At 32.3% G+C, this 27,395-nt stretch overlaps 5 protein-coding genes across 11 annotated transcripts; 4 read left to right on the top strand and 1 right to left on the bottom strand.

The window, feature by feature from the left end:
* The first annotated feature begins 745 nt into the window (after nucleotides 1-745).
* On the top strand, nucleotides 746-5,281 carry LOC126857975 (DDB1- and CUL4-associated factor 8-like). 2 transcript variants are annotated; one of them, XM_050607926.1, is made up of 11 exons: nucleotides 746-1,021; nucleotides 1,260-2,090; nucleotides 2,459-2,655; nucleotides 2,776-2,919; nucleotides 3,071-3,294; nucleotides 3,492-3,660; nucleotides 3,785-3,947; nucleotides 4,203-4,333; nucleotides 4,425-4,544; nucleotides 4,805-4,921; nucleotides 5,068-5,281. In XM_050607926.1, the coding sequence occupies exons 2-11, from the start codon at nucleotides 1,358-1,360 to the stop codon at nucleotides 5,239-5,241; spliced, it is 2,172 nt and encodes a 723-aa protein (XP_050463883.1). In that variant the 5' UTR covers nucleotides 746-1,021; nucleotides 1,260-1,357; the 3' UTR covers nucleotides 5,242-5,281. The 2 variants fall into 2 exon arrangements, with proteins under 2 accessions (XP_050463883.1, XP_050463884.1); XM_050607927.1 differs by having other exon boundaries at nucleotides 746-983.
* A 1,313-nt stretch (nucleotides 5,282-6,594) lies between these two features.
* Nucleotides 6,595-9,842, top strand: LOC126857977 (probable Bax inhibitor 1). The gene is made up of 4 exons (XM_050607932.1): nucleotides 6,595-6,916; nucleotides 8,366-8,667; nucleotides 8,910-9,235; nucleotides 9,385-9,842. The coding sequence occupies exons 1-4, from the start codon at nucleotides 6,870-6,872 to the stop codon at nucleotides 9,418-9,420; spliced, it is 711 nt and encodes a 236-aa protein (XP_050463889.1). The 5' UTR covers nucleotides 6,595-6,869; the 3' UTR covers nucleotides 9,421-9,842.
* LOC126857976 (RNA-binding protein cabeza) lies at nucleotides 9,829-16,178 on the bottom strand. Of its 3 annotated transcripts, none has more exons than XM_050607929.1 (8): nucleotides 15,855-16,178; nucleotides 15,137-15,493; nucleotides 14,853-14,928; nucleotides 13,439-13,467; nucleotides 11,531-11,664; nucleotides 10,940-11,289; nucleotides 10,496-10,786; nucleotides 9,829-10,224 (listed from the first exon to the last, which is right to left on the bottom strand). In XM_050607929.1, exons 1-8 carry the CDS (start codon nucleotides 15,865-15,867, stop codon nucleotides 10,185-10,187), a joined length of 1,290 nt encoding a protein of 429 aa, XP_050463886.1. In that variant the 5' UTR covers nucleotides 15,868-16,178; the 3' UTR covers nucleotides 9,829-10,184. The 3 variants fall into 3 exon arrangements, with proteins under 3 accessions (XP_050463886.1, XP_050463885.1, XP_050463888.1); XM_050607928.1 differs by having other exon boundaries at nucleotides 13,439-13,470; nucleotides 15,855-16,177; XM_050607931.1 differs by lacking the exons at nucleotides 13,439-13,467; nucleotides 15,855-16,178 and having other exon boundaries at nucleotides 15,137-15,484.
* Nucleotides 16,179-16,909: 731 nt separating this feature from the next.
* LOC126857918 (mediator of RNA polymerase II transcription subunit 24-like) lies at nucleotides 16,910-21,931 on the top strand. The gene is made up of 12 exons (XM_050607811.1): nucleotides 16,910-17,258; nucleotides 17,495-17,689; nucleotides 17,769-17,894; nucleotides 17,965-18,301; nucleotides 18,388-18,804; nucleotides 18,869-19,052; nucleotides 19,149-19,524; nucleotides 19,631-20,076; nucleotides 20,230-20,322; nucleotides 20,408-20,698; nucleotides 20,818-21,265; nucleotides 21,453-21,931. The coding sequence occupies exons 2-12, from the start codon at nucleotides 17,546-17,548 to the stop codon at nucleotides 21,597-21,599; spliced, it is 3,009 nt and encodes a 1,002-aa protein (XP_050463768.1). The 5' UTR covers nucleotides 16,910-17,258; nucleotides 17,495-17,545; the 3' UTR covers nucleotides 21,600-21,931.
* A 600-nt stretch (nucleotides 21,932-22,531) lies between these two features.
* On the top strand, nucleotides 22,532-27,162 carry LOC126857919 (mediator of RNA polymerase II transcription subunit 24-like). 4 transcript variants are annotated; one of them, XM_050607813.1, is made up of 12 exons: nucleotides 22,532-22,548; nucleotides 23,100-23,249; nucleotides 23,326-23,451; nucleotides 23,519-23,855; nucleotides 23,935-24,366; nucleotides 24,443-24,626; nucleotides 24,715-25,078; nucleotides 25,183-25,628; nucleotides 25,783-25,875; nucleotides 25,952-26,242; nucleotides 26,332-26,779; nucleotides 26,899-27,162. In XM_050607813.1, the coding sequence occupies exons 2-12, from the start codon at nucleotides 23,145-23,147 to the stop codon at nucleotides 27,043-27,045; spliced, it is 2,973 nt and encodes a 990-aa protein (XP_050463770.1). In that variant the 5' UTR covers nucleotides 22,532-22,548; nucleotides 23,100-23,144; the 3' UTR covers nucleotides 27,046-27,162. The 4 variants fall into 4 exon arrangements, with proteins under 4 accessions (XP_050463770.1, XP_050463772.1, XP_050463769.1 ...); XM_050607815.1 differs by having other exon boundaries at nucleotides 23,950-24,366; XM_050607812.1 differs by lacking the exon at nucleotides 22,532-22,548 and adding an exon at nucleotides 22,668-22,882 and having other exon boundaries at nucleotides 23,070-23,249.
* Nucleotides 27,163-27,395: the final 233 nt, after the last annotated feature.

A 27,395-nucleotide genomic window follows, 5' to 3' on the forward strand; every position in this document is an offset into this window, starting at 1 on the left:
GCCGTAAGTAAATCAACCAATCACAGTTCAAACATTCTTATTATGTTTAGAATGTTTGATTGTGATTGGTCAATTTTCTTACGGCATTATGATTACGACTAAAACTTTTTAACGTGCGATGGCCTTAAGGATTCGACCAATCGTATTGCTTAATTTGGCTGTCAATAATAACGCGACAGCAATAAATTAAGCAATGCGATTAGTCAAATTCTTAAACGGGGAGCACACACTTTTGCATAAGCGCATAACAATAAGCATAAGGAAATTGATTGGTTCATTTTCTTATGCATACATTTGTGGACCAATCAATTTCTTTATGTTTATGGTTATGCGCTTATGCAAAAGTGTGTGCTCCCCGCTTTACGTTACGATTACGATTACGGTTATGGAAAGTGTGTGCGATTGGCTTGACCGGCTTAAAGTCGGCTTTAGTCCAGGTCTACAATAGGGCAGCTATTATGGTTCTTGAAACGAGGTGAAAATTACAAAAGTGAACAAATTTACTAGATTTTAACAAATGAAATTGTAGGAAGCCGTAAGAAATTAATCAATTATATTCGATTATTCTTCTCACATTCAACTGTGATTGGTTAATTTCTTACGGTTTAAAATTTACTACACATATTGTGGATTCGGCTTTAAAGTATATCGGCCACAGTGGCCATCATCAAATTCAGATATAATATATCTAGACCGAGTGTTAAGGAGTGGGGATAAAAGTGCACGTAGAAAAGGACTTCGTGCACCTTGCGTTCTTTTTCACTCGGACTCGTGCTTAGCATAGACAGAGAGAGTGCAATGCTACGTGCGAGCGAGAGAGAACGCAAGGGGCACGAAACAGAGTGTATCCTTTTCTGCATAACCTTTACCCCCACTCCCTAAATAAAGGCAAATGCTCGGTCTAGATATTCTATGTCTATGATCAAATTACTGCAATAAGATTTCTGTTTCGTGTTTCGTCTTTCCTTCTTCATTAATGACAAGTTTGTATTACGAGTGTTAATCGCATGATATTAAATCGGTAACAATATATATTATACATATTCTTCGAAGAATGTTATCTCGTGATATGTTGCAGTTATTTTTGCTAAACAAAGATATATTTCCTGCAATCTCGGTTATGGCTTCACAATTCATTTTAGAAAAATATAAATATCTATCTGGACTAACTCGTTAATGTTTTAATTCGTATTTATGCAATTTTATAAGAATTGAATATTTATAAATTTTTTTTTATTAATTGATATATTATTTTCCAGATGCTTTCAATGTGTGTCATATATATTAAACAACTATCTTTTTAAGAAATTATTACTGACGTTCTGGAAAAGTAACAGAAATATATGATCTTTAAAATATGGATTTTGAAGGTGAAGCACATGGTGGAAACTTTGAGGTAAATTTTTCTGACATGGATGACTCTGAGAGTGATAAATCTAGAAAAACACAATCAAGTTCTTTAGAAGTCGTAAGCATCTCAACAGATATAAATAGTTCTATTGATACATTTGAAAGCAATGTCATAAAAGATGCTAATCATGTAATAAAACTTGATAACAACTTTGTTTGCAAAAATATGCAAAATGAACATGTACACGAATCTGTGAAACTTTCTATAGGAGGTGATGTTAAAACAACAACTGATAAATGTGACAAAACTAATGACACGTTAAATATTTTTTGTAAAACTATTAATTCGGTTGATGCATCAGAAGCAACTACTTCACAAAAAAATAGTTCATCTTCTTTTTATGCTGATGTATCAAATGTATTACATATAGATCAGACTAAAGCCAAACGAAGTATTTTGAAAGGTCAAGTACATGTCAATAGTAATGCATCAATAGAAAAATCAGAAGATAGTTCAGACGAAGATTCGAGTAAACGTCAGAAGTTAAATAAAAGTATAGACAATATCGATCCTGAAAATGTAAGCAATGACATAGCAACATTTCAAAAAACCAAATCAAAAATAAAACAACGAAATTATCGGAAAAGACGAAATATAACAAGTGATAATGAAAACAGTTCTGGGAATACTTCATCAAGTGAGGCAACAAGGGAAAACTCTGGGTTTTATACAGATGAAGGTGATTATTTGTTTTGTTATATTAAATCATGTTAGAAAGTGATTATTGAATATGTGTATAATATCTTTATTATTTACAACTTTGTTTATAACTTGCAAATGCCTTTTAGAAGATTAGTCTTGTAATATAAATATGAAATATAAATAACTGCTAAAAAAATTAAGTATTATGTGTGTGTGTGTGTGTGCGTGTGTGTGCGTGCGTGTGTGTGTGTGTGTGTGTGTGTGTGTGTATGTGTAAAAATACACATATGTATGTATGCATACAGTTATTCTAATTACACACACATATACATATATATAATATGTTACATATATATATAATTTAAAAAATTTTTTATATATAATATTTTACATATAATTATAAAGAAGAAGAATATGAGGAAGAGCTACCTCGTTGCCAAGAAAACGAGATACCATCAATTGGCATTCAACCCAATTGGCACATAGTACCAGAAGTTATGAATCGTCAAATAGGTAGCAATCTGTTGTTCCAAAGAAGGTTTTACGGTTCTTTACATGCAGTAGAACGACTCGAACTTATGTATAATCTTAATGAACATCAGGTATGTTATTTACTGTTTTATAAACATTATGTATTGATCTATTCGATTCTTACATTGTATAGCTTGTAAAAGAATTAGATCATTATTATTTATATATTGACATTTAGTTATTATTTACAGGGTTGTGTAAATGCTTTAAACTTCAATGAAAAGGGAAATTTACTAGCAAGTGCTTCTGACGATTTAACAGTTGTTATCTGGAATTGGGCTGTAGGAAAAAAGCGTCATTCGTTTATGAGTGGACACACGAGAAATATATTTCAAGTACATATTAATATGTCTTTATAAGTAAAGTATAAGGATATGGATTCATAAGTAAAGTATATATAAGTTAGGATAATTGTGTTTTTAATAATTTTTATATTATATATTTATTTATTTCTAAATAATTTTTAATTGAATTGCTCATATTAAGGCCAAGTGGTTACCATTCGACATGGAGTATCTTATGGTCACTTGTGCTGAAGATGGTCAAATACGTTTATTGGATCTTGAACATAATACATCAAAGAGATTAGCGGCGCATCGTGCCGCATCACATAAATTAGCTGTGCATCCTGATACACCTCATATAATCTTTTCTGCTGGGGAAGATGCAAGAATATTCTCCATAGATATCCGAGAAAGGAAACCAAATAGGTAAGTGATAGGAAGTCTTCATGATTAAACAATTAACATATGATTAAAAAAGCTTATATATATTCATATGTCCTTTATTCTTTACATGTTAAGAGAGAGGTTACAATATATATATATATATATATATATGCATGTATGCATGCATGCATACATGCATACATACATATATATCATATAATTAATGTTTTTGTTCACAGATTACTATATGTAAAAGAGGATTCATCTAGAATAGTGCAACTATATAGTATACACTGTAATCCTTTTAATAGCAATGAATTTTGCATCGGCGGCCGTTCTCAATATGTAAGAGTATATGATCGACGAAAAGTTTCGACGCCACTCTATAAATTATGTCCTAATCATCTGGTATGTTGCGTTTTTTTATTGTGGTGAACAAGTCTAGTAATTCTTTTAATAATAATAAAAAAAACTAATAGTTTTAGCTTGCAATCCTATATATATATATATACATATATATAATTTGTTTTAGACAGAGAATAAACAAAACGCACATGTAACATGCGCTGTATATAATCACGATGGAACTGAAATTCTCGCATCATATAATGATGAAGTCATATATCTATTTAATAGATTTTTATCATTTGAAGATTACACTAATACATATGTAGGCCATAGGAATAGGGCAACTGGTATGTCACACATACACATGGCATATAATCATATTAAGAGAATATATACTTTCAATTTTAGATTTTTATGTGATTATTTTAATATGTTTCAACACAAACTTATGATGTTCAGAATTTAATGATAAATATTATAATTAATTTTTCCTACAAATTATCTATCTTTGTAAATCTCTTTTAAAATTAACATATTTAAGAACTAATACTTACAGTTGCAATTTCTTAATATTACATTTATCATCTATTTTTAATTACAAGTAAAAGGTGTCAATTTCTTTGGACCCAAAAGTGAATATGTTATATCCGGATCTGATTGTGGTAATATATTTATTTGGGAGAAAACTACATCAGCAGTTGTACAATGGATGGCAGGAGATAAACAAGGAGTTGTGAGTTTTTCACTTCATAAAAATAAAATAAATGTGCGATTTTTTTTTTTTATAAAGGAAGGGAGAATAACATTCCTTTTTTATTATATAGGTAAATTGTTTAGAAGGACATCCGCATATTCCTGTTCTTGCAACAAGTGGATTAGATTATGATGTCAAAATATGGATGCCTTCAAGCAGAGAACCTCCAAAGATGGAATCATTAGTGAATGTATATATAAAAAAATCATATTTTATTTGTTTTCTTATATACGTTCTTTTTTGTTTCATTATACACGTTTTTTCTATGTTTCATATTGTCATTTATTTATTTCATGGTATTATATATTCACTGCATTTTATGTATTATATTCTGAAAAAAGATAACTACTGATGTTACAACTATTAATATTACTAATCTGCTATAATTATAAAATGTTATGAACATTTAACCTGATTTTTTGCATATTTTTCTTTTTTTTTTTTCTTAAGTGTGCCAAATCTAATGCGAGAAATAGAAAGCAAGAAAACACGCCTGATGGACCGGATGGGCAATGGCATTGGGTTTTGGGTGTATTAAGATATGCCCGTATTAGAGAAAGAATGCGTGTAAGTAATAATTATACGTATATTATATATTTTTATCATATATTATTACTAATTGATACTATTATTATTAATTATTACTAATTTTGTTATAAATTGAAATTTGAAAAAATACACAATGATTTTTTTCATGGCTGTCTCTTTTTTAGCAACTTTATCCACATCAATATGAATTTGATGATCCAATTGGAGATGACGATGATGATGATGATGATGACGACGATTACCATTTTGATGATTCTTCTAATGATAACTCATCTGACAATACTGATAGTCAATCAGAAAATGGAAATGTTGGAAGAACACAATGTCCTCAATCTTAGAAATATTGCTTAATTAATACAATTAATACAATGGAAATTATATAGCATTCAAAGTATTCATTAACCATTTCCCAATTACAATAAATTTGATCATGATTGTGTCATCATAAGTTATATAGCAGAGCGTATAAAAAGAACAATATTGCAGCGTAACAAAAAATTTCCATATTCTATAAATCATTGATCTTTTCTGTTGGTTCTTGAAATAGTTGGTAGTTTAAACAGCAAACTTCGACAGTTTTATGATTATATCGTAATTTTTGAATATACGTCGAATAGATATATAAAAATAACTGTTGACAATTTGATAGAATATACGATATAAAGGTAACAAAAAAAGAAAGAGAAATGTAAGATTTTATAATAGTTGTGCAAAAAAACAATTGTATAGAAAACGTGCGTAAATTTACAAATATTTTGTTATAATTAACATTATATATATACATATATATATATATATATATATATATATATATATATATATATATATATATATATCTTTTATTTAATTTATGTAGATATATATTTAATATTTGATATGTTAATTGGGTTTCTAAAAGATTGTTGTTAAGATTATATTTTGTCAATGTAATTTATTCCTTTCTAAAGAAATACATGAGTTTTATAATGTAAAAAAAAATAATTTTCCTTTCCCCCCTCTCTCTCTCTCGAGTTTGTTTTGTATGTTTGTATAAAAATAATTCAATAGTTATATTAGTATATATAGACTATATATACATATACTATGAAAGGAATTTTTTTTTATTTTGAGGTAAATTATCTATATAACTTGTAAATATTTTTGAATACTTCGCATCAAAATTGATTTCGTATGAAACCAAGATATTTGTATGAAATTTTGGAATCCATAGATCCATTTTTTTAACTATGGCCGTGTGCCAAAATTCATTGCCAGTATTAGAAATCTATATAATATATATACATTACGTGAACTAAAGATTTTCAATACTGAATTTTGAAACACGGCCTATATCATGTAAATTTCCTATATGATAAATATTTAAGCATTGGAGAGAATGAAAAATTGTAAAAGAAAAAGTATAGAAAGATAATAAGAAAACGGCTGTTATATTAAATTTTAATCTCTATCTCGATATTTTCTCTAAAAAAATATACAAGTATCCAAAAGTATAATAAAGAAAAAAATTGTGCAAGAATATAGAAAGATAATAAGGAAGAAGAAAGAAACATTGAATAATAAAATATTGATTTAAATCTCGATATTTTTTTAATAAAAAAGCAAAAGAAAACTAATTAAAAAAGAAAAAAAACATGACATTGTGTATTCGAGCTGTGTTCAATGACGCCATCTAGTCAGCCCGCAGCACCAATCGAACACGTCCATTCTCGTCCTATCCTCGTCTGTCTCGTCGATTTTTACGCGTAGAAATATCACTGACGTGTCCCTGTGCAAAGATCGGCTACGTGCATACAATTCATCGACTTCGCCACGACAATTTCGTCTTGCGCATATAGAATCGACGATACGAAATATCACCAGTCATCGTGGCATCGGGGTCGTGAGTCGTGTGAGTGAGCATCTCGTGTAACGCGTGTGGCGATCGTCAGAAAGAATCATCCAGAATCAGCCGAGCGACAGCAAAATTATGGCAGCGGTCTTCAACACTTTTATAAATTCCTTCAGCAACACATTGTAAGTCTATATATTTTTCGACGCGCAATTTCTCCAGCGTTTATTTTTGACGAAATAGTCGTTGATCTGGAATATTTACGCGATTTTTCTCGTCTTCTTGCTTTTTGCGACGTAATTTTCGCGATCTGTTTTTATCTCGCAAACCTCCGAATTCTCCGCCAAGAATGATTAGTATAGAATTTACGATATGTGTATATATATATATATATGTGTGTGTGTGTGTGTGTTGTGTGTGTGTGTCGCGTCGCGATATTTCATGACCTTCAAGTTTCGTTTGATACGTGTTTCAAAACTAGCACCGTTCATTCGTAGATATAGGACGACGCAATTTACGTGTATAAGTAATGAACATATATAATGAAAGCGTGAACACACTGCATAATGTCGAAAGAACTCTCATGGCTACAATAATGATCTTTGATATTTTCGTTATGGGAAAATCAATTTTAAACTTCTCAATGTCATTTATCATTAATATTTAATGCGAAGTAAAAGTGTACAGACATGCTATATAAAACTTTTCAACTTTTTTTATGCATACGCTTGTTTTTAGTTGCGTTGCGTCGTGTCTTTTGCAAAGTAAATATATATGAGGTTATTTCGAAGGGAAAAGAGCATAAATTTTTGAAGACGAAGAGAATATCAATGCGTGAATTTTGTCTATACTATATATATATATATATATATATATATATATATATATATATATATATATATATATAGTATAGACAAAATTCACGCATTGATATTCTCTTCGTCTTCAAATTTATGTTTCTGAATTTACTATATATATATATATAGTAAATTCAGAGTTCGTGCATTATAAACGTACGGAAGGAGAGAGATAGAGAAAAGGAAAAATGACATAGTAAAAAATATTCTCGGTTTCTAAAACGTTATCTAATCAGATTAGTCTATCTTCGCATTGGATAGATTATTTTGATACGATATTGTTTTTGTTTTCCAAACAATATTAATGATAATGATGACATAAATTTTATATCTATCATATTCTTTGCATTTTAAGATATTATTAAATTTCCATGATATCTTCTTCAATGAAATAAAGATGCAGCTATAAAATTATTTTTAGAGTTGAGAATGTTGCAAATGATGAATGACATATCTTGTAAAACGGATCAATTTTTCAAAAAAGATGAAGACATTATACTATTCATGGAGAAAAAATTGATGGACAAACAAAATATTTGAAATTTTAAAATTTTGATTAAGCAAGCATAAAAAAAATAAATTGTTTTATGCAAAATTTATAGATAATAAATTTGTATAAAAAATATATACATTTCCAATACAAGATTGCAGATAAAGAGATTATCGTTCGTGCATTATAGATATACTTTCATAAAACAAAAATAAATTCTCTCCTCAATATTATATATTCTCACAAAGTGATTTATATTAATCAGCAATTGTTAATGCTATTCACAGAAATGCACCGGTGAGACAACACTTGAAGAATGTCTATGGTTGCTTGTCCCTGTCCACTGTATCAGCAGCTGCAGGAGCTTATGTACACATGTATACACAGCTTCTGCAGGCTAACCTATTGACAACTTTTGGTACCCTGGGTCTCCTCATTGCATTAATGACAACACCTGATAATGGCAAAAATCAAAAGCTACGCCTCAGTTACCTTCTGGGATTTGCATTCCTGTCTGGTCTCGGATTAGGTCCGTTGCTTGAGATGGTAGTCAGCATAGACCCAAGTATAGTGGTAACAGCATTAGTTGGTGAGTGAGCAATTTCTTTTGCTATTTCTTACAATTTTCTAAGATAATGCGTTATTAGATCTAAAATATTGTTTTTTATATTAGGAATTTTTAATTTTTTATCTTATGTAACATTATGTAAAAATTATAAAAACATCGTCATTATCGATAAATGATTAATATTACTATTAAATTAATTGTTTTTAAATGTGTGTATATGTATATATGTAATATGATAATATTGCATAATAAAATGATTACAGGTACGACAGTAGTTTTCGTTTCCTTCAGCATTTCTGCACTTTTGGCTGAACGTGGTCGCTGGCTGTATCTTGGTGGCACTTTAATGAGCATGCTGAACATCATGATCCTGTTTTCCTTTGCCAATCTATTCTTGCGTTCGACTTTTATCTACCAAGCGCATTTATATGTAGGATTATTCGTGATTTGCGGCTTTGTCATTTATGACACGCAGTTGATTATCGAGAAACATCACATGGGTAGCAGAGACTTCATCATGCATTCCTTGGACTTGTTCATCGATTTTGTAGGCATTTTTCGACACCTTCTTGTGATACTTACGCAAAAGGTAAAAAGTGTTTGACAAGTTAATGATTTTAATAATGAAAATAATTTCTTTATAAGTATTCTTAGAATTATCGCATCATTCTTTTTTATAAAAATTTTGATAGAAGGAGTTTTATTTCAATAATCTCAAAATATTTGTTTATATTTTAGGAACTGTCCAAGGAGTCACGCAAGCGTAGAGATTGAGCGAAGAGAAACGAATGGTTATGGTGCATTCAAGTAAATCCATAAAAACTAGAGGTCTTCATGTAATCTATCCATACTTAGGTATCTGTGTACATATACATACCGAAAAATTATATAAAATACCGATATACTACACATGTCATACACATTATATGCATAACATCTCTTTAGCAAATGCGATATACGATAACTATATAAATATATTTACCGTAATAAAAAAAGAAAAAGAAAAATGTTAAATACAGTTTGTTTAAGAAATTCGATATCTGTCGAGTCCGATTACAGACGAAGACGTATTTATTTTGGTCACATATCTGAATTATATAATTCTCCATCAGATTTGTACACATACACACACACACACATATAACACAAATTAACTGTATTATATTTTCAACTTTCAATAAATAAATTTTCCCAAAGTTTTCTCGCTTTTATTTTTTTTTAAATGAAATAGTGAGCGATAAATAAGTCAATCAGTTACATACATACTTACGCAATGCATAGTCTTACCTATTATTTTCTATTGGATTTGATTTTACATAGGAATAGTTTTGTATACACGAACGTAATATACATATGTAGTTCGTATTCCCGATAAATATAAAAAAAAATTACATGAAAAGAAAATAAAGGTATACGACACATGTAAAGATTGATTTATCACTTGGCGAAATGTACAAGCATTAAAATTGTGTATACAAAAATGTGTACAAGTCGTTTAGTGACAGTAAGAGTCGTACGACCGTTATACGAATATGAAATTAATATGGTCGCTGACGATCCCTGTCCCTTTCGCCTCGACTAAAATAAAATAAAAATATGTAAATTAATGTATGATTAATATATATATATATATATATATATATATATATATATATACATATATAAAGATCAAACATATATATATATATATATATATATATATATATATATATATATATATACATATATGTATTATGTTTGATCTTTAATCTTTTTATGTTCGTTATATGGAAAAAAATAACTGTAAACATGAAAGATAATTCATAAAATTCTAAGGATCATGTAAATTGAGAAAAAATGGAAACCTTACCCGCCGCCTCCCCTCATAGGACCACCTCGGCCTCCACGGCCTCCTCGATCTCCACCCCGGAAACCACCACCGCCACCGCCACCTCTACCACCTCTGTCACCTCCGCGTCCGCCTCGATCGCTTCTGTAACCTCCTCGGCTTCCGCGATCCCCACCACCTCGACCACCGCCCCTACCGCCGCTGCCACCCCCGCCGCCGTAACCACCGAGACCCTCTGGTTTTAAGCTTTTGCAGAGATTACATTGATCCCGCCATGCGAAATTTGTATTACCGCAATCGGGATTCGGACACCTGTTTCAAACAATTTTTTGTAATAATTGCTTTTTCCTTGATACATCTCAATATCTTCCTCCACCGTTAGATGTATAATTAGCATTTAGTAATGATATAATAATATGCCACAATATAATGAAAAAATTGTATTTGATACAAGATATAATGTACCTCCAGTCGCCACCGCGGCCTCCGCCGTCGCGACTTCCACGATCATCGCCACCCCCACGATGATGATCATCGCGATCACTGCCACCGCGACCTCCGAAACCGCCGCCGCCACCACGGCCGCGACCACCGCCGCCGCGACTGCCACCCATCCGATTACCTTGCCAGCTACTCTTATGCTGCGCAATTTGTACTTTTATCGTGCAACCCTTAAAATCCTTGCCATCGAACCAACTAATGGCCGAGCGGGCGGCGTTCTGATCATCATAAGTGACTGTCGCCTCCCCTTTCGATTTTCCCGTATTCTTATCTTTGTACATCCAAATTTTCGGCTTGCCCGTACGTTTATCATGCTGGAAACATTCATTAAATATCTAATAAGTGTGTAATTAAATCGACTATCTCTATATTATTGTACATTATGAAATATCATAGACTAATCAAGTAATAGCTTGAGAGATATCTCACATTGAATTTTAAATGCGTTTGATTCTCAGTTTGTAATAATAACATTATTATCTCGAATCATGCACATATTTATTACTATATATAATATAAATATATATCTACGTATAAATGGACAAGATAACATACTTTAATCACGCCGATCGCACCGAAATGTTGACAAATTTCTTCCTCGGAGATCGATGAATCCATACCGGATACAAAGATAGTATCTTCTTGAGTAACCATTCCGTCACCGCCACTGTTGCGGTCACCGTAGCCTCCTGCAATGGACCGAGAGTTATGATTCGTCGCACAGAGAAACGTCTAAAGTAAAAATATATTCGCGTATCTCTACTGTTCCCGGAACTACTACTTTATCCTAATCTAAAAGTATAAGGAAAGTGTTTCGCAGCATTGCACATTCTCTATATGAATAATGACTAACTTCACAAGACATCATGAATACTTCGAAACATTGTCCTTATACCTTTCTTCAAGTTTTCACACAACTTTTGATAAAAATTATCAAGTCGTATCTCAAACTTTCTCGTATTTCTCCTAATAATACAATGACAGTTCTTAGGATAATGCTTGTGTTTCCAAGATGTTAGTTTTCACACTTTTCTAATAGCCTTACGATATCGTGCCGCTTGGGAACCGTACACATGTGCGGCTTCGATATTGTAAAACTTTTCTATCGTTTTTCTAAATTATAAGCAGAAGAAATAAATTATCAATTTTATTTGGTTTACATTCTAACTTTACGATTCAATTTGAGTTTACACATAAATCGTACAACACAAGATTAAGTTTTTCTTTCGTATAGCATATATTATAACTTATATTAAATATTTAATATCTAGATACGTATATACGCTCTTATGTATGTATATTCTTATAGGACATTATTTTACCTCTCGTTACGCATAATTTATATTATTATTCATTAAATATAATTATTGTTGTATACTTCTTTTCAAGAGGTCTTAAAAAAAAAGAATAAAAAAAAGAGATAGTCTATACAATTCTATTAAATAATGATTGACAATTTCATATATATATATATCTCCATAATTTGAAGATTCTTATACACTTTAACGTTATATTTATGTATGTGCAGTATACATCCTAATCTCTTTGTGTAAATCATTTGATTTATAGAAACCTAATGTATATTAGTATATTAGCAGGCTAATACTCCAATTAATTCCTAACGATACATACAGAACACAAGGTTGCAGCTGAACATACAAAAGGGCTGCAACATTACCTCTTACGCTTAAAGATTTAATAGATTGGCAAGTAGCTCACCAGCTGCCTTTTATTTACTCCTTTTTTCGCGCCTATTATACATATTTTCACGCTTATACAGTTTGAAAATATCGCGTCCAAATGTGGTATGACCATACCAAAAATATATAGGATAATCGTATTGTACAAGTTTTGTTCGATTTTGCTTTCTCTTTCGCAAAATGAGCGTAATGTCCATACCTTTTTATACCTTTTTTTAAGACGAACCTCTTTCATCAACCTTTTTAAGGGATTTTCCAAAACACTGCTTTTGCACTGAACGACATCACTGCACAGTGCGTTACTTGTGGTTGGATATACAGAGTAATAAATTATTACTTATCTTACAGAATATAAGACATCTAATTTTTTGATTGGACAAAATGTCCTGCTTTTGCGAATCTTATTTTTTACGATAACATAGCATAAAGCGACACAAAAACATTGCCGTTCATAGGAAAAAAAAGCAATTGGTGATTATATAATATATATGGTCACTTTTTCAATTATATACAAGTAGAATTGGAACAATTTATTATTGATTCTTCTCATTCTCGCTTCAAAGAATGCCGTGCGAATCTATCGTATTACATGAATGAGTAATTACTATTGAGAGATATTTTAAAATGCTCCTCCTAACAATGTTGCATAGCAGCCCTTTCATATAATAACCGAGTAACCGAGTATTTAAAAGATCATATAAATAGTAGAGTGAAAGCTAGAATATTTAGCACCAGACTAGTACAAACAGTCTGGTGCATTTACCTTTGTTATAACCACCACGGCCACCGCCACTGCTAAAACATAGAAGCAGATATACCAATGAGTTGACTCATGGACAGACTGTGATCGATCGATCGATGCATGGCGAATCGTATGTATGCCGCTCGCCACCGTTCGTTCTTCTTGATTGATGTACCTATTTGTCTAAATGTCTGTTACAGTCATTACATCATGATTTACATTAGTTTTGCCGGTTTCGTCCTGACGTCAAGTTACGTTTGTCAGTTTTCTCTTGTTTAGCATGCAGAGATTATCTTTATATATATATATATATGAGAACAGCAACACTTAAATTGAAATAAAATTAAATTAAAGTGTTTCGATATATTCGATCCGGATAATATGAGTTCGACGGAAAGACAAATCTTGACAAAAATATTTTTCAGTTTTATTTCAACATATCCCGTCATTTTTTAAACCCTCCCAAAAAAGTAAGAGATTACTTGTATATATTGCAAGTAAAAAATTTTTGCCGCGGAAAGAAATATTGCCAAGCATCCGCTGCCGTTGATTCTGTTGCAGTTGGGAAATTTCTAAACGTAAAACACAGCCAACACACTTTGTTCTTTTCACATGTTTGTATACTTCGTATCGAGATTTATCAGTATATATATATAATTTTTTTTTTTTTTAATAGAAAAAATATTTTTCAAAAAATACCTGCTACAATAATACCAATACATCATAGCTAGAAGTAACAATACGCAGTAAAACCATGTTGAAAGCAAATATGTTATATGCGAATTTAACACATGTCGCATAACAGCTTATTCTCAAAACATATATTTTTTCGAAAAATGCCTATACGATAATAGTAGTTCGATAACGTAATCTCTTACGATAGACTCTAATTACCTTATAATTGCCTAAACGTATTTAATATGCCTAATAGAAATAATATTACAACTGATCCCAGTGGCGACATCAATCGCTGTACGATCTTGATTGATTTAAGACCTTTGCATGTAACTACGACACATGTACATATGTACGTACGTCATTTATGTATGTATGTGCGTGTGTGTTATGTATTTGTTACAATTCTAGAACCAGCGAATAAGATGTCGATATTACAACCTTTTTACGTCATTTGTCACATACTGTTTCTTTACCTCTTTACCTCAGTTACATCTGTCACTTAAACCTGTAGGCATACTTCAAACATATTAACGCCCAACCGGGCATAAAACCGTTCGTAATGATGATACAACAAGAGTTTCCATTACTGCGTTAAGAACTTCATTGCATACCTTTGATTTTGCTTCAACAAAATCGTTTACTGTGAGATCGATCACTGTGAATGCAGTGGCTGTTGGCTTTAATTTAATATGTCGGAGTCTGTTGTTCCGATTGTCGCTTTATTAAAATATATTAAAAATTTAGAAAATAAACTTACTTGTAACCACCGCCGGAGCGATCTCCATAACCGCCGCGATCGCCGTATCTACCGCCTCCGCCGCTACCTCCTTGGCCTAAAAAACATGCAAATAAGATAAATATTAACTATAATTTAATAAGAAAAGAAAAATAATTTACCAGTAGCTAGATATCTCATTTTTAAGAGTTTAAAATAATATAAAATAAATTTTTGAGATAGTATAGTTATAGAAAAAAGAGCAATACTTAACAGAAAAAAAGAAAGAAAAAAAAATATGCAGTCGATACAAAGAAGATATTTACCTCCACTATAGCCACCACCAGAGTTACGATTATATCCGCCACCACTGCCTCCGCTACTTCCATGTCCATAGTTTCCACCGTAATTATTACTACTATCTCCACTGCCTGCATTACTACCTCCACTGTAGCTATTCTGTCCATAACTGCCTTGATTTTGAGACGGATTGTAGTCTTGACCAGTGTTAGAATTATAGCCACCGTAATTGCCATAATTGGTACCAGTACTTGGAGGCGGCTGACTGTATTGATTATAGCCACCTGTACCTGCAGAGGGAGGTGGATATGATGTATCCTGACCAGCTGAAGGCGGTGGTTGGCTATACTGATTATATCCTTGTTGTTGATAATTGGAGTATTCTGTGTAAAATTCAATGTAAACATTTCAATAATTATGATGCCGTTTTATCATTTATTTTTAATTTTTATATTATATGAAATAATTTATATATTATATACGAAATTGATATTCTATTCATCTCTTTAATATATTTAAGAAAATATGGCAATTTTCAATAATCGCAGCGTTATTTGGTATTTTCGATACAACTTGCTGATCGCCATTTTCGTATAATCGACACCGCGAGAAGAGACGAGATTGCGACGCCAGCATTATTCCAACCCGTCTAGTGCAGGAAAACAAATATTTCGAACTCGTACGTTACAGAGAGAGCAACGTGACTGTAATTAAGCGCATAATTTTATCATATACAGTACTTACGATTGTCCGTCATTGTGCCGTTCTTCTCGATGGATACAGTGTTCGAACAAAATGAAGAAGGAAACTATCGATGCACGATGCCGAAAAACGGAAAGGCTGACAAGTTTGAGTCAGTAAGCAATTCTGACGAAATATCAAGATTATGTATTATATATCTTCTTCCTCTTCTTTTTTTGGATATTCGTCCCTTTTGGGACTATCGCACTCTTTCGCCGACTTTCTTCCGCAGAGTTGAACAACTAGACGGCGATAAGAACGACGGGGAATGGAGACGTTGCTAGTACGTCCACCATCAGTCCACCTCGCTTGACGAAAGTGGAAACGGGTGGCCGGAAGTTCAAAGCCTTTACGTTGCACTTCCGTTCATTTTTGCCCCTATGATAGGGGACTTATTAAGCCCGTATCAAACTACGCATTAAAGATCGAGATTGAAGATTAAATTTTGACCAATCAGGACAAAGAAATTTTAGTACCTTTTGTTCTGGGAATGGATCATGTAACTTTTTCCCTAGGGCGTGAAAAGTGAAAAATCTTGCCATTAATTTCAATGTTAAAAATTTTTAATTTTTTACGTTTCCGCTCTAGGAAAAAAGTTACATGCTCGACTTCCTGATTAGTCAAATTTCAATTTTTAATCTTCAATTTTCAAAGCGTAGTCTAGATACTAGCTTTACGGTTCTTGAAACGAGATGTAGTAAGTCTCAAGTCATAAAAAATTGATCAATCAAATATGGAGAAGAATAATCAATTGTTATTGGTCATTTCTTTAAGGATTAAAGCGAGGAGCACACACTTTTGCATAAGCGAAGAAATTGATTGGTTCATTTCATTATGCATATATTTGTGGACCAATCAATTTCTTTATGTTTATGATTATGCGCTTATGCAAAAGTGTGTGCTCCTCGCTTAAGGATGCAAACCCATGCAGTGGAATAGCGTAAATATATAGATATATAGATATATATCCAATGAGAGATTTGCTTTTTCGATTAAGCAGTGTTCTAATGAAAACAACATTTAATGCGATATTGTCTATTGCTATTGCTATTCCCTTGTTTCTATCGTTATTGTTTCGCATTGTACAAGAGCCTTTACCCTACCACGTGTCGTTAGACAAAGACAGATTGGTGATCGTACAGCAACTACCTCTTTCTATTTTTTGATGCGTTCTGATTCTGTTTGAGTCTGATTACTCTGACTACGGAAAATGAGAAAATGAAAATGTAGAGACGCGCGGTTTACATCTATGTACTTGTATAAGATAACAATATATTATAAAAAAGAGGAAATAAGAGAGTGAGATAAATTTTTACAGTAAAAATTACTATCTATTTTTGTCGATGAATTTATAATAGAAATTGATTTATATATATTTTATAACTACAGACGACAAATTTTATAAAGGTTAGTTTAAGTTAGTATATTTATTATATTTATTGTAAATAGCAATAAGTATGCTTTAGTGTTCGATCTAGAAAATTTATACTTACAATTCTAATAAATTATCGACAATTAATACTTATTTAATAATAGTCCGTATTTAAATAGATGTCTAAAAATAAGTTGTTTTCCTTATACTTTCTTTATATAAAATCATTATAACTTGTCTATCAATATTACTATCTCTTTTTTTATTTTAGGAAAATGTTTTATTTATTGAAAATTATCAGATTTAAATTACCACGTTCTTAATGTGGCAAAAATTGTATAATGCTTTAACTTTACCAATGGAGACTAGTAAAGTGACCAGTAAAACTAGCAGCTTAAAAGCTCTCTTGCTACGAGCATGGAGAGAACGCTGGACTGATTTGCAATGGGGTATTAATATTAAAACAGTGAGCGTCTATACTTTAGCTTTAACTTGATTAATATAATATACTTTTTATCAACTTATAAATTCAAATAAATCTTTAGATTCTTCCAAGAGGTGTAAGTGGTGATGTATATAACTTAGCGGATTGTATATTGCAACAAGCATTAGTGGGACCAGGACCTAATCAATTAGTCTTATCTTATCTTAAACATTCCTTGAGCTCCCAGGTTTGTTTATTATATTCTAATGTAGCTATATTTTGAATATCAATGATTCATGTTGAAAGTCATTTTGCAGTTGGTGTCGTATGCAGCAGTGTTGCAACGAATAAGTAAATACGATGCATTTCACAAGCCTCATTGCATATTGAGCTTACTCGAATTTCTGGAATCAATACAAATTGGTATCACATGTCGCGGTAAACCAGAAGAGGATCTCTTAGCAGCGGCGGTTTTATCTATTGTCCATTGGCTCTTACAATGTTATCTACATGCATTATCAAAGGCACCTCAAAATAATCCACTTATTTCACATTTGAGTGAGCTAATAGATAAACCTGCCAGTATTTTGCAACAAATGTTAAATTCAGATTTTATGTGTGCGATGATGTATCTAGCTAGATATGATGACAAAGGTAATTAGTGATCTATTTAATACTTATGTTGAAAAAATTAATATCTTACTGTTCATTATATCATGTATCAATTTTTTCTTTCTTAGATTTGTATATAGATGTTGCAAAGAAATGTCAGGAAATTGAAACATTATTGAAGACCAGTAGTCAAAAGTCTGTGGTGCCAATAGAAGATTCTTTGAAAAAGTTATGCGATTTGGAGATTGAGAGTCTTTGTCTTGAGAAAATCAGAATGGAATCTATTACTCATTGTTTGCAACCACTTTTTGCCGTTCAAGTGTTATTGAACCCCAGCACCGAAACGGCTGTATTCGTCAATCAACTATTGATGGTGCAAAGATTAAAAAGTTATACGAACGCGCGGCTTTATTGCGAGATAATTCGCGCTTGTTTGATGTGCTTGCACAACGTGACAGGAACATTCAAGGAGTCGCAGTGGGGAGCTTTTACATTTTTAAAAGTGCCTCTTATCTTGAAAGAGTTGCATGCGGCTACTCTAAATGGTAGGTCTAATTTTTCAAGATTGTTTTGATGTCGAGAAACAGTCTTTCTTCATTTTTTTTGTAGGTGACGAAAAATTTGAATACTCACAAGATATTATAGATGCGTTCGAATTGTTGCTTCAATTTACGCCTTTGCTCGATATAATGGACTCCACGTGTTCGTGTAATTATGTAGAATGTTTGCTAAATGAATTGCAAAAGGTAAATCTTGTGACAGAGAAGCAGGCAAAGCAAATAAGCGCAAGAAGGTAATATATATACATATGCGAAATATTATTCCTTTTAAAATTTCTTACACAATGAGTCAATGTAATTTATTTCTTATTATCTTGCAATTGTTATAGGGAGGGAGTGACAGCGGCTCTGCAAAAATTAGAACCGTCCAGCACTCCGACGTCGTCCATTCCGAAGGTCATTATACGAGCAAAACCGACACTAGCTGGAATCTTAAAGACATTAAATGCCGATTACACGAAAATTCAAGAGGCTTTATTGAGCATGCTATATCACGTTTTGACAGGAAATAGCTTTGAATTGATGCTAGCTGTTGCGACTGTAGAGGGGAAACTGAAAACATTTGTCGCTAAGCTTATCAAATTCAATGAAAGCAGTAAACAGATCAACGAGCCTGTGCCTGATAAAACAGCAGCTACAAGAGCAATGTTATTCGATGTATCATTTCTTATGTTGTGTTCTATAGTGCAAACATATGGCTCCGACGTAAGTTTGCACCCTATACGAATTTTATCTGGAAAGACTTCATAATTTCATATGTTTGATTATCTTTTATACATATTGTGTAAGATAGATGTAAATTGGCTTGCAGGTTGTCCTGGAAGAAGGTGGAGACTCATTTTTCGAGCAATGGGTGTATGAATGTATGCCGGAACGAAACAAGCCAAAATCGCCGCAGAAGATGCTGCAGAGTATCGATCCGGCAAGAGTAGATGCTCTGCTAGCGCAAATAAAGTCGCCAGATCCTGATTTCAAGTCGAACAATCTGAAATGGCATGTTGCATGCCAGTCAGCGATGGGCGCGGTAAAGGAGTTACTCAGCGCGTGGGAAAGCGGTGTACTGGGCGCAGGCGATGTGAAAAGGGCTCTAGATGGTTTGCGCACTGCAGCGTGCTGTCTACCGGTCTGCGCCGCAGCATGGCTTTGCGCATACATGAGCATTACGCACCAGGACGCTCTACTGAAACCAATGAATATGGTTCAGCATTTTCTGACGCCGTTGCCGGGTGACGATATGCAGGACAATCTTAAAGAGAGGTACGTGTATTAATATATGAGAAAAATAGGATCATTGTATAATTAACAAAGAAAAAATATGTAATTCTATTTTTCGTTAAATAAATATATTAACTTATATATTTATTTTTTCGATATTATATGAAATCTATGCTTCTCTATCCTTTTGCACAGATCCAGTTTAATGTTTCAAATTATTCGGAAAATGCAATATGACGTACATCCACCTACACAATCGAAAACAAAGGTGCTTTCAATGTCCCATAGGTACTATGACTGTGATACTCTATAAAAATTAATTCTTGTTGTTGTTTTTGATAAAATCATTTTCATGGCTTTTTTGTATGTGCAGCATTATTTCACGGCAGCCGATACTGGAACAATTAGAATCTGTTTGGCAGAACATAAATCAACGTGGATGGATAAACATTCAAGCTACACAGTCACTGGAATCTCTATTAAATACTGGTGGTTCTTTATGGTTTGTTACAAATATTGTAAAGGAAGTATTGAAATATCGTTACCAAGAAGAATTGGATCAAGCTGTAGATCTGGCCTTTGCAATCTTTCATCTTGATATAGAGAATTGCACTCTGGATCTTATAAATCACATAATACCGCAGTATTTACACAATTCATTGCAGTAAGTTTATAATTATTACAATGCAATAAAGTTATCATATAATTATTACATTTCTCAAACTTTTATATTTAAATAAACTTACTTCAAAATATTCATTAAATGTAAATTTTGTTGCATAGAAGTGACGAACTTGTAGAACCACAATCATCTATCCTGGCGAAATTGTGTGTGTATTGCATATTTTCCACTTTGGAATACATCAACTCGAATCCATATCGGGGTAACAATCGTAAACGTGTACGTTGCGACTTGGACATGGATGATTTGGATGCATTAAGCATGTCTAATAAGCTTTTGCGATTGAATGAAACGGGTGAGAGTGTTCCTATGTTTGGATCGCAGAGTCCACAGGCGCAGAGTTCGAATAATGGACAAAAGTCGGTGGTTGTTTTGAAGGATCCACTTATGACTGCATTGAACAAGCTGTTTACTATATTCGGTTTTTTGGCTGGTAGAGATGGTGAGATATCCCAACAGACTCACTTTATATTTCAGTTTTTGTGGCTTACAGTGCAGTGCGGGAAAGACAGGACTCGTATTATATTGCAGGGAATGCCGCAAACATTGGTATGTTATATGACATATTTATGTATAATAGTTGTAATAGCATATTTATTTTTGATTTTCAATATAAATAACAAATTTTGCAAAAAACAATAAGTGAAAAAGTTGTTTTTCTATTAATCATATAGTAAGATCTGTATATATTATAATAGAATATTAATTATAAGAAAGTTTGTATGTTTGTTTTCAGGTACCCTGTCTTCTCAAAGCATTACCCGAATTATTTACGACTGATATTCTACTAAGATTATACGATATACAAACCGTAATCGGGCGCAAGGCAACAGCTCGTGACTTATGCATGTTGCGTAATATTAACTTGAAGCCTGCAAAATAAACATAGTTGTTGTAAAATTATGATGCATATGTTCACAATCATGATTCTTTACTGTTGTGAACAAGAGGTTTATAGAGATATTCAAATATTTGTATATTTGTATAATATTTAGTTTAAGATTCCCATTTAAATTGTTATATTAGCACAACAACTATACATGCTACATTTGTACACTAAGCATTATAATGCCTTAATAGCGATTGTACAGGAAATTTATACATATTTTGCATAAATGCAAATTATTCGTAAAATTATGTATCTAATACATGTTAAAGCATTTCCGAGGAATGATAAGTCGATATTATTAATAAGAGATCAATTTTAAATATGAATTTACACATCTAAATTGAATTTTATTACGGACTTGTCATATTCTTTTTATATATTATTCACTTACGATGTCTTGCCAAACACAACTTGGATGAACAAGCAATGATAATGAAATATCGAGTTTCCTTTCTTTTGATGTATGTTGATATTTGCGCTTTTTGGAAGCCATTATTGTTTTTTCGCCAATTTATTTTTATGTATTTGTATAATCACATCAGATCATATGGCAGTCTAAAGTTCTATGTTCTTATGCATGCATACGATTTCTTTCCATTTTATTTGTGTTTTGTTTATAATAAATATAATTGTAAAAAAAAACGTGATATATAATTTATCACACATATACACACAATATATTCACTCAGTACACGCTTTCATTCAGCAAAAGATTTAATTGAAATTAGCCATGCTTCTATTTAAATTGCACATTATAAGATTGTAATTTAAATTTTGTGCTCTTTTATGCTAATTTATGGAAATTAATCTTTTTGTATGTTTACTTCATGGAAAGCATTCTATGTATTTTTGTATGTCTATGCTCGGTTCTGTTAATTTAAGGTTAGAGAACCTGTTTATAGTCTATATATACTTAAAGATAACAATATATCATAAAAAGAAAGTAAATAAGAGAATGATATGTTTTTATATTAATAAATACTATTTATTTTCGGCAAAGAATGTATAATAAAAATTATTTAATATATATATATATATATATATATATATATATATATATATATGTATGTATGTATGTATGTATGTATGTATGTATGTATGTATGTATGTATGTATGTATGTATGTATGTATGTATGTATGTATGTATGTATGTATGTATGTATGTATGTATGTATGTATGTATGTATGTATGTATGTATGTATGTATGTATGTATGTATGTATGTATGTATGTGTATGTTTGTATTCTACGAAGCAAAAGGCAAATTTTTATAAAGGTTAGTCTAGATTAGTTATTATGCTTAATATTGTAAATAATAATATCGTGTTATATTCTTACAATATTAATGAACTGTTGATATTTATATTTATTTATACCTAAAAACTTAATAAAAAAACAATCGCTCTTTATATTTTATGTACATAAAATCAATATTATTATTATTATCTTATTTTTTATTTTAGAAAGATGTTTTTTTCATTATCAACGAATAGACGTCCTCAATATGGCAAAAACTGCATAATGTTTTAACCATACCAATGGAAACTAAAGTGACTAGTAAAACCAGTAGTTTAAAAGCTTTATTGCTACGAGCATGGCGAGAGCGATGGACCGATTTGCAATGGGGTATTAATATCAAAACAGTAAGCACCAACAGTAAACAATTTTAACATGATTATTATACTATCTGTGATGTTCTGAAATAAAGCAAATCTTTAGATTCTTCCAAGGGGGGTAAGCGGTGATGTACATAACTTAGCAGATTGTATATTGCAACAAGCATTAGTGGGATCAGGGCCTAATCAATTAGTCCTATCGTATCTTAAACATTCTTTAAGTTCTCAGGTTTGTATTATATTCTAATGTATTTTGAATATCAATAATTCATGTGTTAATGAAAGTTATTTTGTAGTTGGTGTCATATGCAGCAGTGTTGCAGCGAATAAGTAAATATGATGCATTTCACAAGCCTCACTGCATATTAAGCTTACTTGAATTTCTGGAATCAATACAAGTCGGTATTACATGTCGTGGTAAACCAGAAGAGGATCTCTTAGCAGCGGCAGTTTTATCTATCGTTTATTGGCTCTTGCAATGTTATCTGCATGCATTAACAAAGGTACCGCAGAGCCATCCTCTTACTCTGCATTCTAATGAGCTAATAGACAAACCTGCCAGCATTTTGCAGCAGGTGCTGAACTCAGATTTTCTATGTGCAATGATGTATCTAGCCAAATATGATGACAAAGGTAGTATATAATTAATGATAATATACTTAAGATTTATATCGAAAAATGTTTTATTCATGTTTTACCTTTCATTATATAGAATTTTCTTTTTCAGATTTGTATATAGATGTTGCGAAGAAATGTCAGGAGATTGAGACATTACTAAAGACAAGCAGTCAAAAGTCTGTAGTAGCAATAGAGGATTCTTTGAAAAAATTGTGCAATCTAGAGATCGAGAGTCTTTGTCCTGAGAAAATTAAAATGGAATCCATTACTCATTGCTTACAACCACTTTTTGCTGTTCAAGTGTTATTAAATCCTAGCACTGAGACGACTGTGTTTGTTAATCAGTTATTGATGGTGCAGAGGTTAAAGACTTACACGAATGCACGGCTTTATTGCGAGATAATTCGCGCTTGTTTAATGTGTCTGCACAATGTGACAGGAACATTCAAAGAATCACAATGGGGAGCCTTCATGTTTTTAAAAGTACCTCTCATATTGAAAGAGTTGCACGCGTCTACTATAAATAGTGAGTAAAATTTGATATTCTCCAGATATTGGAAAAACGAAGTTTGCACTTATAACTAATACATACGCTCTTGTAGGTGATGAGAAGTTGGAGTATTCACAAGATATTTTAGATGCGTTCGAATTATTACTTCAGTTTACGCCTTTACTCAATATAATGGATTCTACATGCTCATGTAATTATGTAGAATGTTTGTTAAATGAATTGCAGAAAGTAAATCTTGTGACGGAGAAGCAGGCAAAGCAAATAAGTGCGAGAAGGTAATGTGTGTGTGTTGTATATGTGAAATATTTCTGTCAAAATTTTGTTTGTCGTAATTTACTCTCGATTATCATGCAATCGTTCTAGGGAGGGAATAACAGCAACTCTTCAAAAATTGGAACCATCTAGCACTCCGACATCGTCCATCCCAAAAGTTATTATATGCGCGGAACCGACACTAGCCGGTATTTTGAAGACGTTGAATGCTGATTATACGAAGAGCTCCTTATTGAGTATGTTGTATCATGTTTTGAACAGTTTTGAATTAATGCTGGCTGTGGCAACAGTAGAAGGGAAGCTTAAGACTTTTGTTACCAAACTTATCAAGCTCAATGAATGCAGTAAACAGATTAACGAGCCTGTGCCTGGCAAAATGGCAGCGACGAGAGCGATGTCTTTCGATGTATCGTTTCTTATGTTGTGCTCCATAGTGCAAACATATGGTTCTGATGTAAGTTTGCTTCCTCCTATTCGAAGTCTAGAAAGATTTCATAACATATTATATCGATTACATTCCATATATATTGTATAACATAGATGTGAATTGGCTCATAGGTTGTCTTAGAAGAAGGCGGGGATTCGTTTTTCGAACAATGGGTACGCGAGTGCATGCCTGAAAGAAAGAAGCCAAAGTCACCACAGAGGATGTTGCAGAGCGTCGATCCGGCGAGAGTGGATGCTTTGCTAACGCAATTAAATTCGCCAGATCCTGATTTCAAGTCGAGTAATTTAAAATGGCACGTCGCGTGCCAGTCAGCGATGGGTGCGGTGAAGGAATTACTCTGTGCGTGGGAGAGCGGTGTGCTGGGCGCCGGTGATGTCAAAATGGCTCTGGACGGTTTGCGTACGGCGGCATGCTGTCTGCCAGTTTGCGCCGCAGCATGGCTTTGTGCATATATGAGCATTACGCATCAGGACGCTCTATTGAAACCAATGAATATGGTTCAGCACTTCCTGACGCCGTTGCCAGGTGACGATATGCAGGACAATCTTAAAGAGAGGTACGCTGTATTAGCATGAGAGAAAAACAGAATCATTGTATTAGCAAAGAAAAAATATATAATTCCACTTTTCGTTAAATGAAAACACGAACTTCTTATATGTTTATCTTCTGAATATTATATAGGATTTAAGCTTTTCTATCCTTTCACATAGATCTAGTTTAATGTTTCAAATAATTCGGAAGATGCAATATGATGTACATCCGCCTACACAATCGAAAACAAAGGTGCTTTCGATGTCTCACAGGTATTCTGATGCTCTATAAAAATTCTTGTTATTATTTAAATAATTATTTTCATGGTTTTTTTTTTTATATGTGCAGCATTATTTCACGTCAGCCGATACTGGAACAATTGGAATCTGTTTGGCAGAACATAAGTCAACGTGGGTGGATAAACATTCAAGCTACACAGTCACTGGAATCTCTATTAAATACTGGTGGTTCTTTATGGTTCGTTACGAATATTGTAAAGGAAGTATTGAAATATCGTTACCAAGAAGAATTAGATCAAGCTGTAGATCTAGCCTTTGCCATTTTTCATCTTGATATAGAGAATTGCACTCTGGATCTCATAAATTACTTAATACCGCAATACTTGGACAATTCGTTGCAGTAAGTTCATCACATATTGTTATATTTATCTTTCACATACTTACATATAAACAAAATATTATGTTATGTTTGTAAATTTTGTTGCGTAGAAGCGATGAGCTTGTGGAACCGCAGTCGTCTATCCTGGCAAAATTATGTGTCTACTGTATATTTTCTACTTTGGAATACAATAACTCGAACCCATATCGGAGTAACAATCGTAAACGCGTGCGGCCTGACGTGGACGTGGATGATTTGGACGCATTAGGCATGTCTAATAAGCTCTTGCGATTGAATGAAACGGGTGAGAGTGTTCCCATGTTTGGTTCGCAAAGTCCACAAGCGCAGGGTACGAATAATGGACAAAAATCTATGATCGTTCTGAGGGATCCGCTTATGACTGCATTGAACAATCTGTTCACCATGTTCGCGTTTCTAGCTGGTAGAGATGGAGAGGTGTGCCAACAGACCCATTTTATATTTCAGTTCCTGCGATTTACAGTACAATGCGGAAAAGATAGAACTCGTATCGTGTTACAGGGAATGCCACAAACTCTGGTATGTACAATGTATTTGTATGTATGTACAAATAATAGTAGATTTTATCTTTATTTCTCAATATCTACATTAATTATTTTGTGCAACTATCATTAGTAAGTTCATATATTCATTTTTAGGTACCATGTCTTCTTAAAGCATTACCCGAATTGTTCACGACTGATATTCTACTACGATTATACGATATACAAACGGTGATTGGACGCATGGCAACTGCACGAGACTTATGCATGTTGCGGAATATTAACTTGAAGCCCATGAAATAAACATACAGAATTTTGTTCTAAAACAGGATGCATGTTTTTTTTAATGTGATTTTATTGTGATTAAATTGTCGTCAGAAAAGATATCATAGATATATCTAATAAATATTTGTATATATATATAATATTTTTCCTGTCCTCATTAATTCTGTCTATTGCTAAATTAATAGAGCAACTGTATATGCTATATTTGTACATTAAGTGTCTGAAAAATTTTTATGTGTATATGTATGTGATAAATGATGTATGTATGTTATATAACTTATACAAACTATTTTACATTGACGCAAAGTACTTTTGAATATATCTAATGCATGTTAAAACAGAAATATGAAAAGTCTATATTATTTATA

Source organism: Cataglyphis hispanica, chromosome 23, assembly GCF_021464435.1.
Source record: "Cataglyphis hispanica isolate Lineage 1 chromosome 23, ULB_Chis1_1.0, whole genome shotgun sequence".
NCBI lineage: Eukaryota > Metazoa > Arthropoda > Insecta > Hymenoptera > Formicidae > Cataglyphis > Cataglyphis hispanica.

What these genes read in the sequence shown, in the direction of transcription:
- LOC126857976 (XM_050607928.1), bottom strand. An exon ending in TGGTGGTGGCTATAGTGGAG is followed by an intron (nt 14,929 to 15,136) that starts GTAAATATCTTC and finishes CATGTTTTTTAG; the next exon opens with GCCAAGGAGGTAGCGGCGGA. An exon ending in GGCCGCGGTGGCGACTGGAG is followed by an intron (nt 10,787 to 10,939) that starts GTACATTATATC and finishes TGTTTGAAACAG; the next exon opens with GTGTCCGAATCCCGATTGCG.
- LOC126857975 (XM_050607926.1), top strand. Translation starts at nt 1,358, where the DNA reads ATGGATTTTGAAGGTGAAGCACATGGTGGAAACTTTGAGGTAAATTTT. An exon ending in ATAATCTTAATGAACATCAG is followed by an intron (nt 2,656 to 2,775) that starts GTATGTTATTTA and finishes TATTATTTACAG; the next exon opens with GGTTGTGTAAATGCTTTAAA. An exon ending in CCATAGGAATAGGGCAACTG is followed by an intron (nt 3,948 to 4,202) that starts GTATGTCACACA and finishes TTTAATTACAAG; the next exon opens with TAAAAGGTGTCAATTTCTTT.
- LOC126857918 (XM_050607811.1), top strand. Translation starts at nt 17,546, where the DNA reads ATGTGGCAAAAATTGTATAATGCTTTAACTTTACCAATGGAGACTAGT. An exon ending in AACATTCCTTGAGCTCCCAG is followed by an intron (nt 17,895 to 17,964) that starts GTTTGTTTATTA and finishes GTCATTTTGCAG; the next exon opens with TTGGTGTCGTATGCAGCAGT. An exon ending in TGCAAACATATGGCTCCGAC is followed by an intron (nt 19,525 to 19,630) that starts GTAAGTTTGCAC and finishes ATTGGCTTGCAG; the next exon opens with GTTGTCCTGGAAGAAGGTGG.
- LOC126857977 (XM_050607932.1), top strand. Translation starts at nt 6,870, where the DNA reads ATGGCAGCGGTCTTCAACACTTTTATAAATTCCTTCAGCAACACATT. An exon ending in AATTCCTTCAGCAACACATT is followed by an intron (nt 6,917 to 8,365) that starts GTAAGTCTATAT and finishes TGCTATTCACAG; the next exon opens with AAATGCACCGGTGAGACAAC. An exon ending in AGTGGTAACAGCATTAGTTG is followed by an intron (nt 8,668 to 8,909) that starts GTGAGTGAGCAA and finishes AAATGATTACAG; the next exon opens with GTACGACAGTAGTTTTCGTT.
- LOC126857919 (XM_050607813.1), top strand. Translation starts at nt 23,145, where the DNA reads ATGGAAACTAAAGTGACTAGTAAAACCAGTAGTTTAAAAGCTTTATTG. An exon ending in AAGCAAATAAGTGCGAGAAG is followed by an intron (nt 24,627 to 24,714) that starts GTAATGTGTGTG and finishes CAATCGTTCTAG; the next exon opens with GGAGGGAATAACAGCAACTC. An exon ending in TACTTGGACAATTCGTTGCA is followed by an intron (nt 26,243 to 26,331) that starts GTAAGTTCATCA and finishes TTTGTTGCGTAG; the next exon opens with AAGCGATGAGCTTGTGGAAC.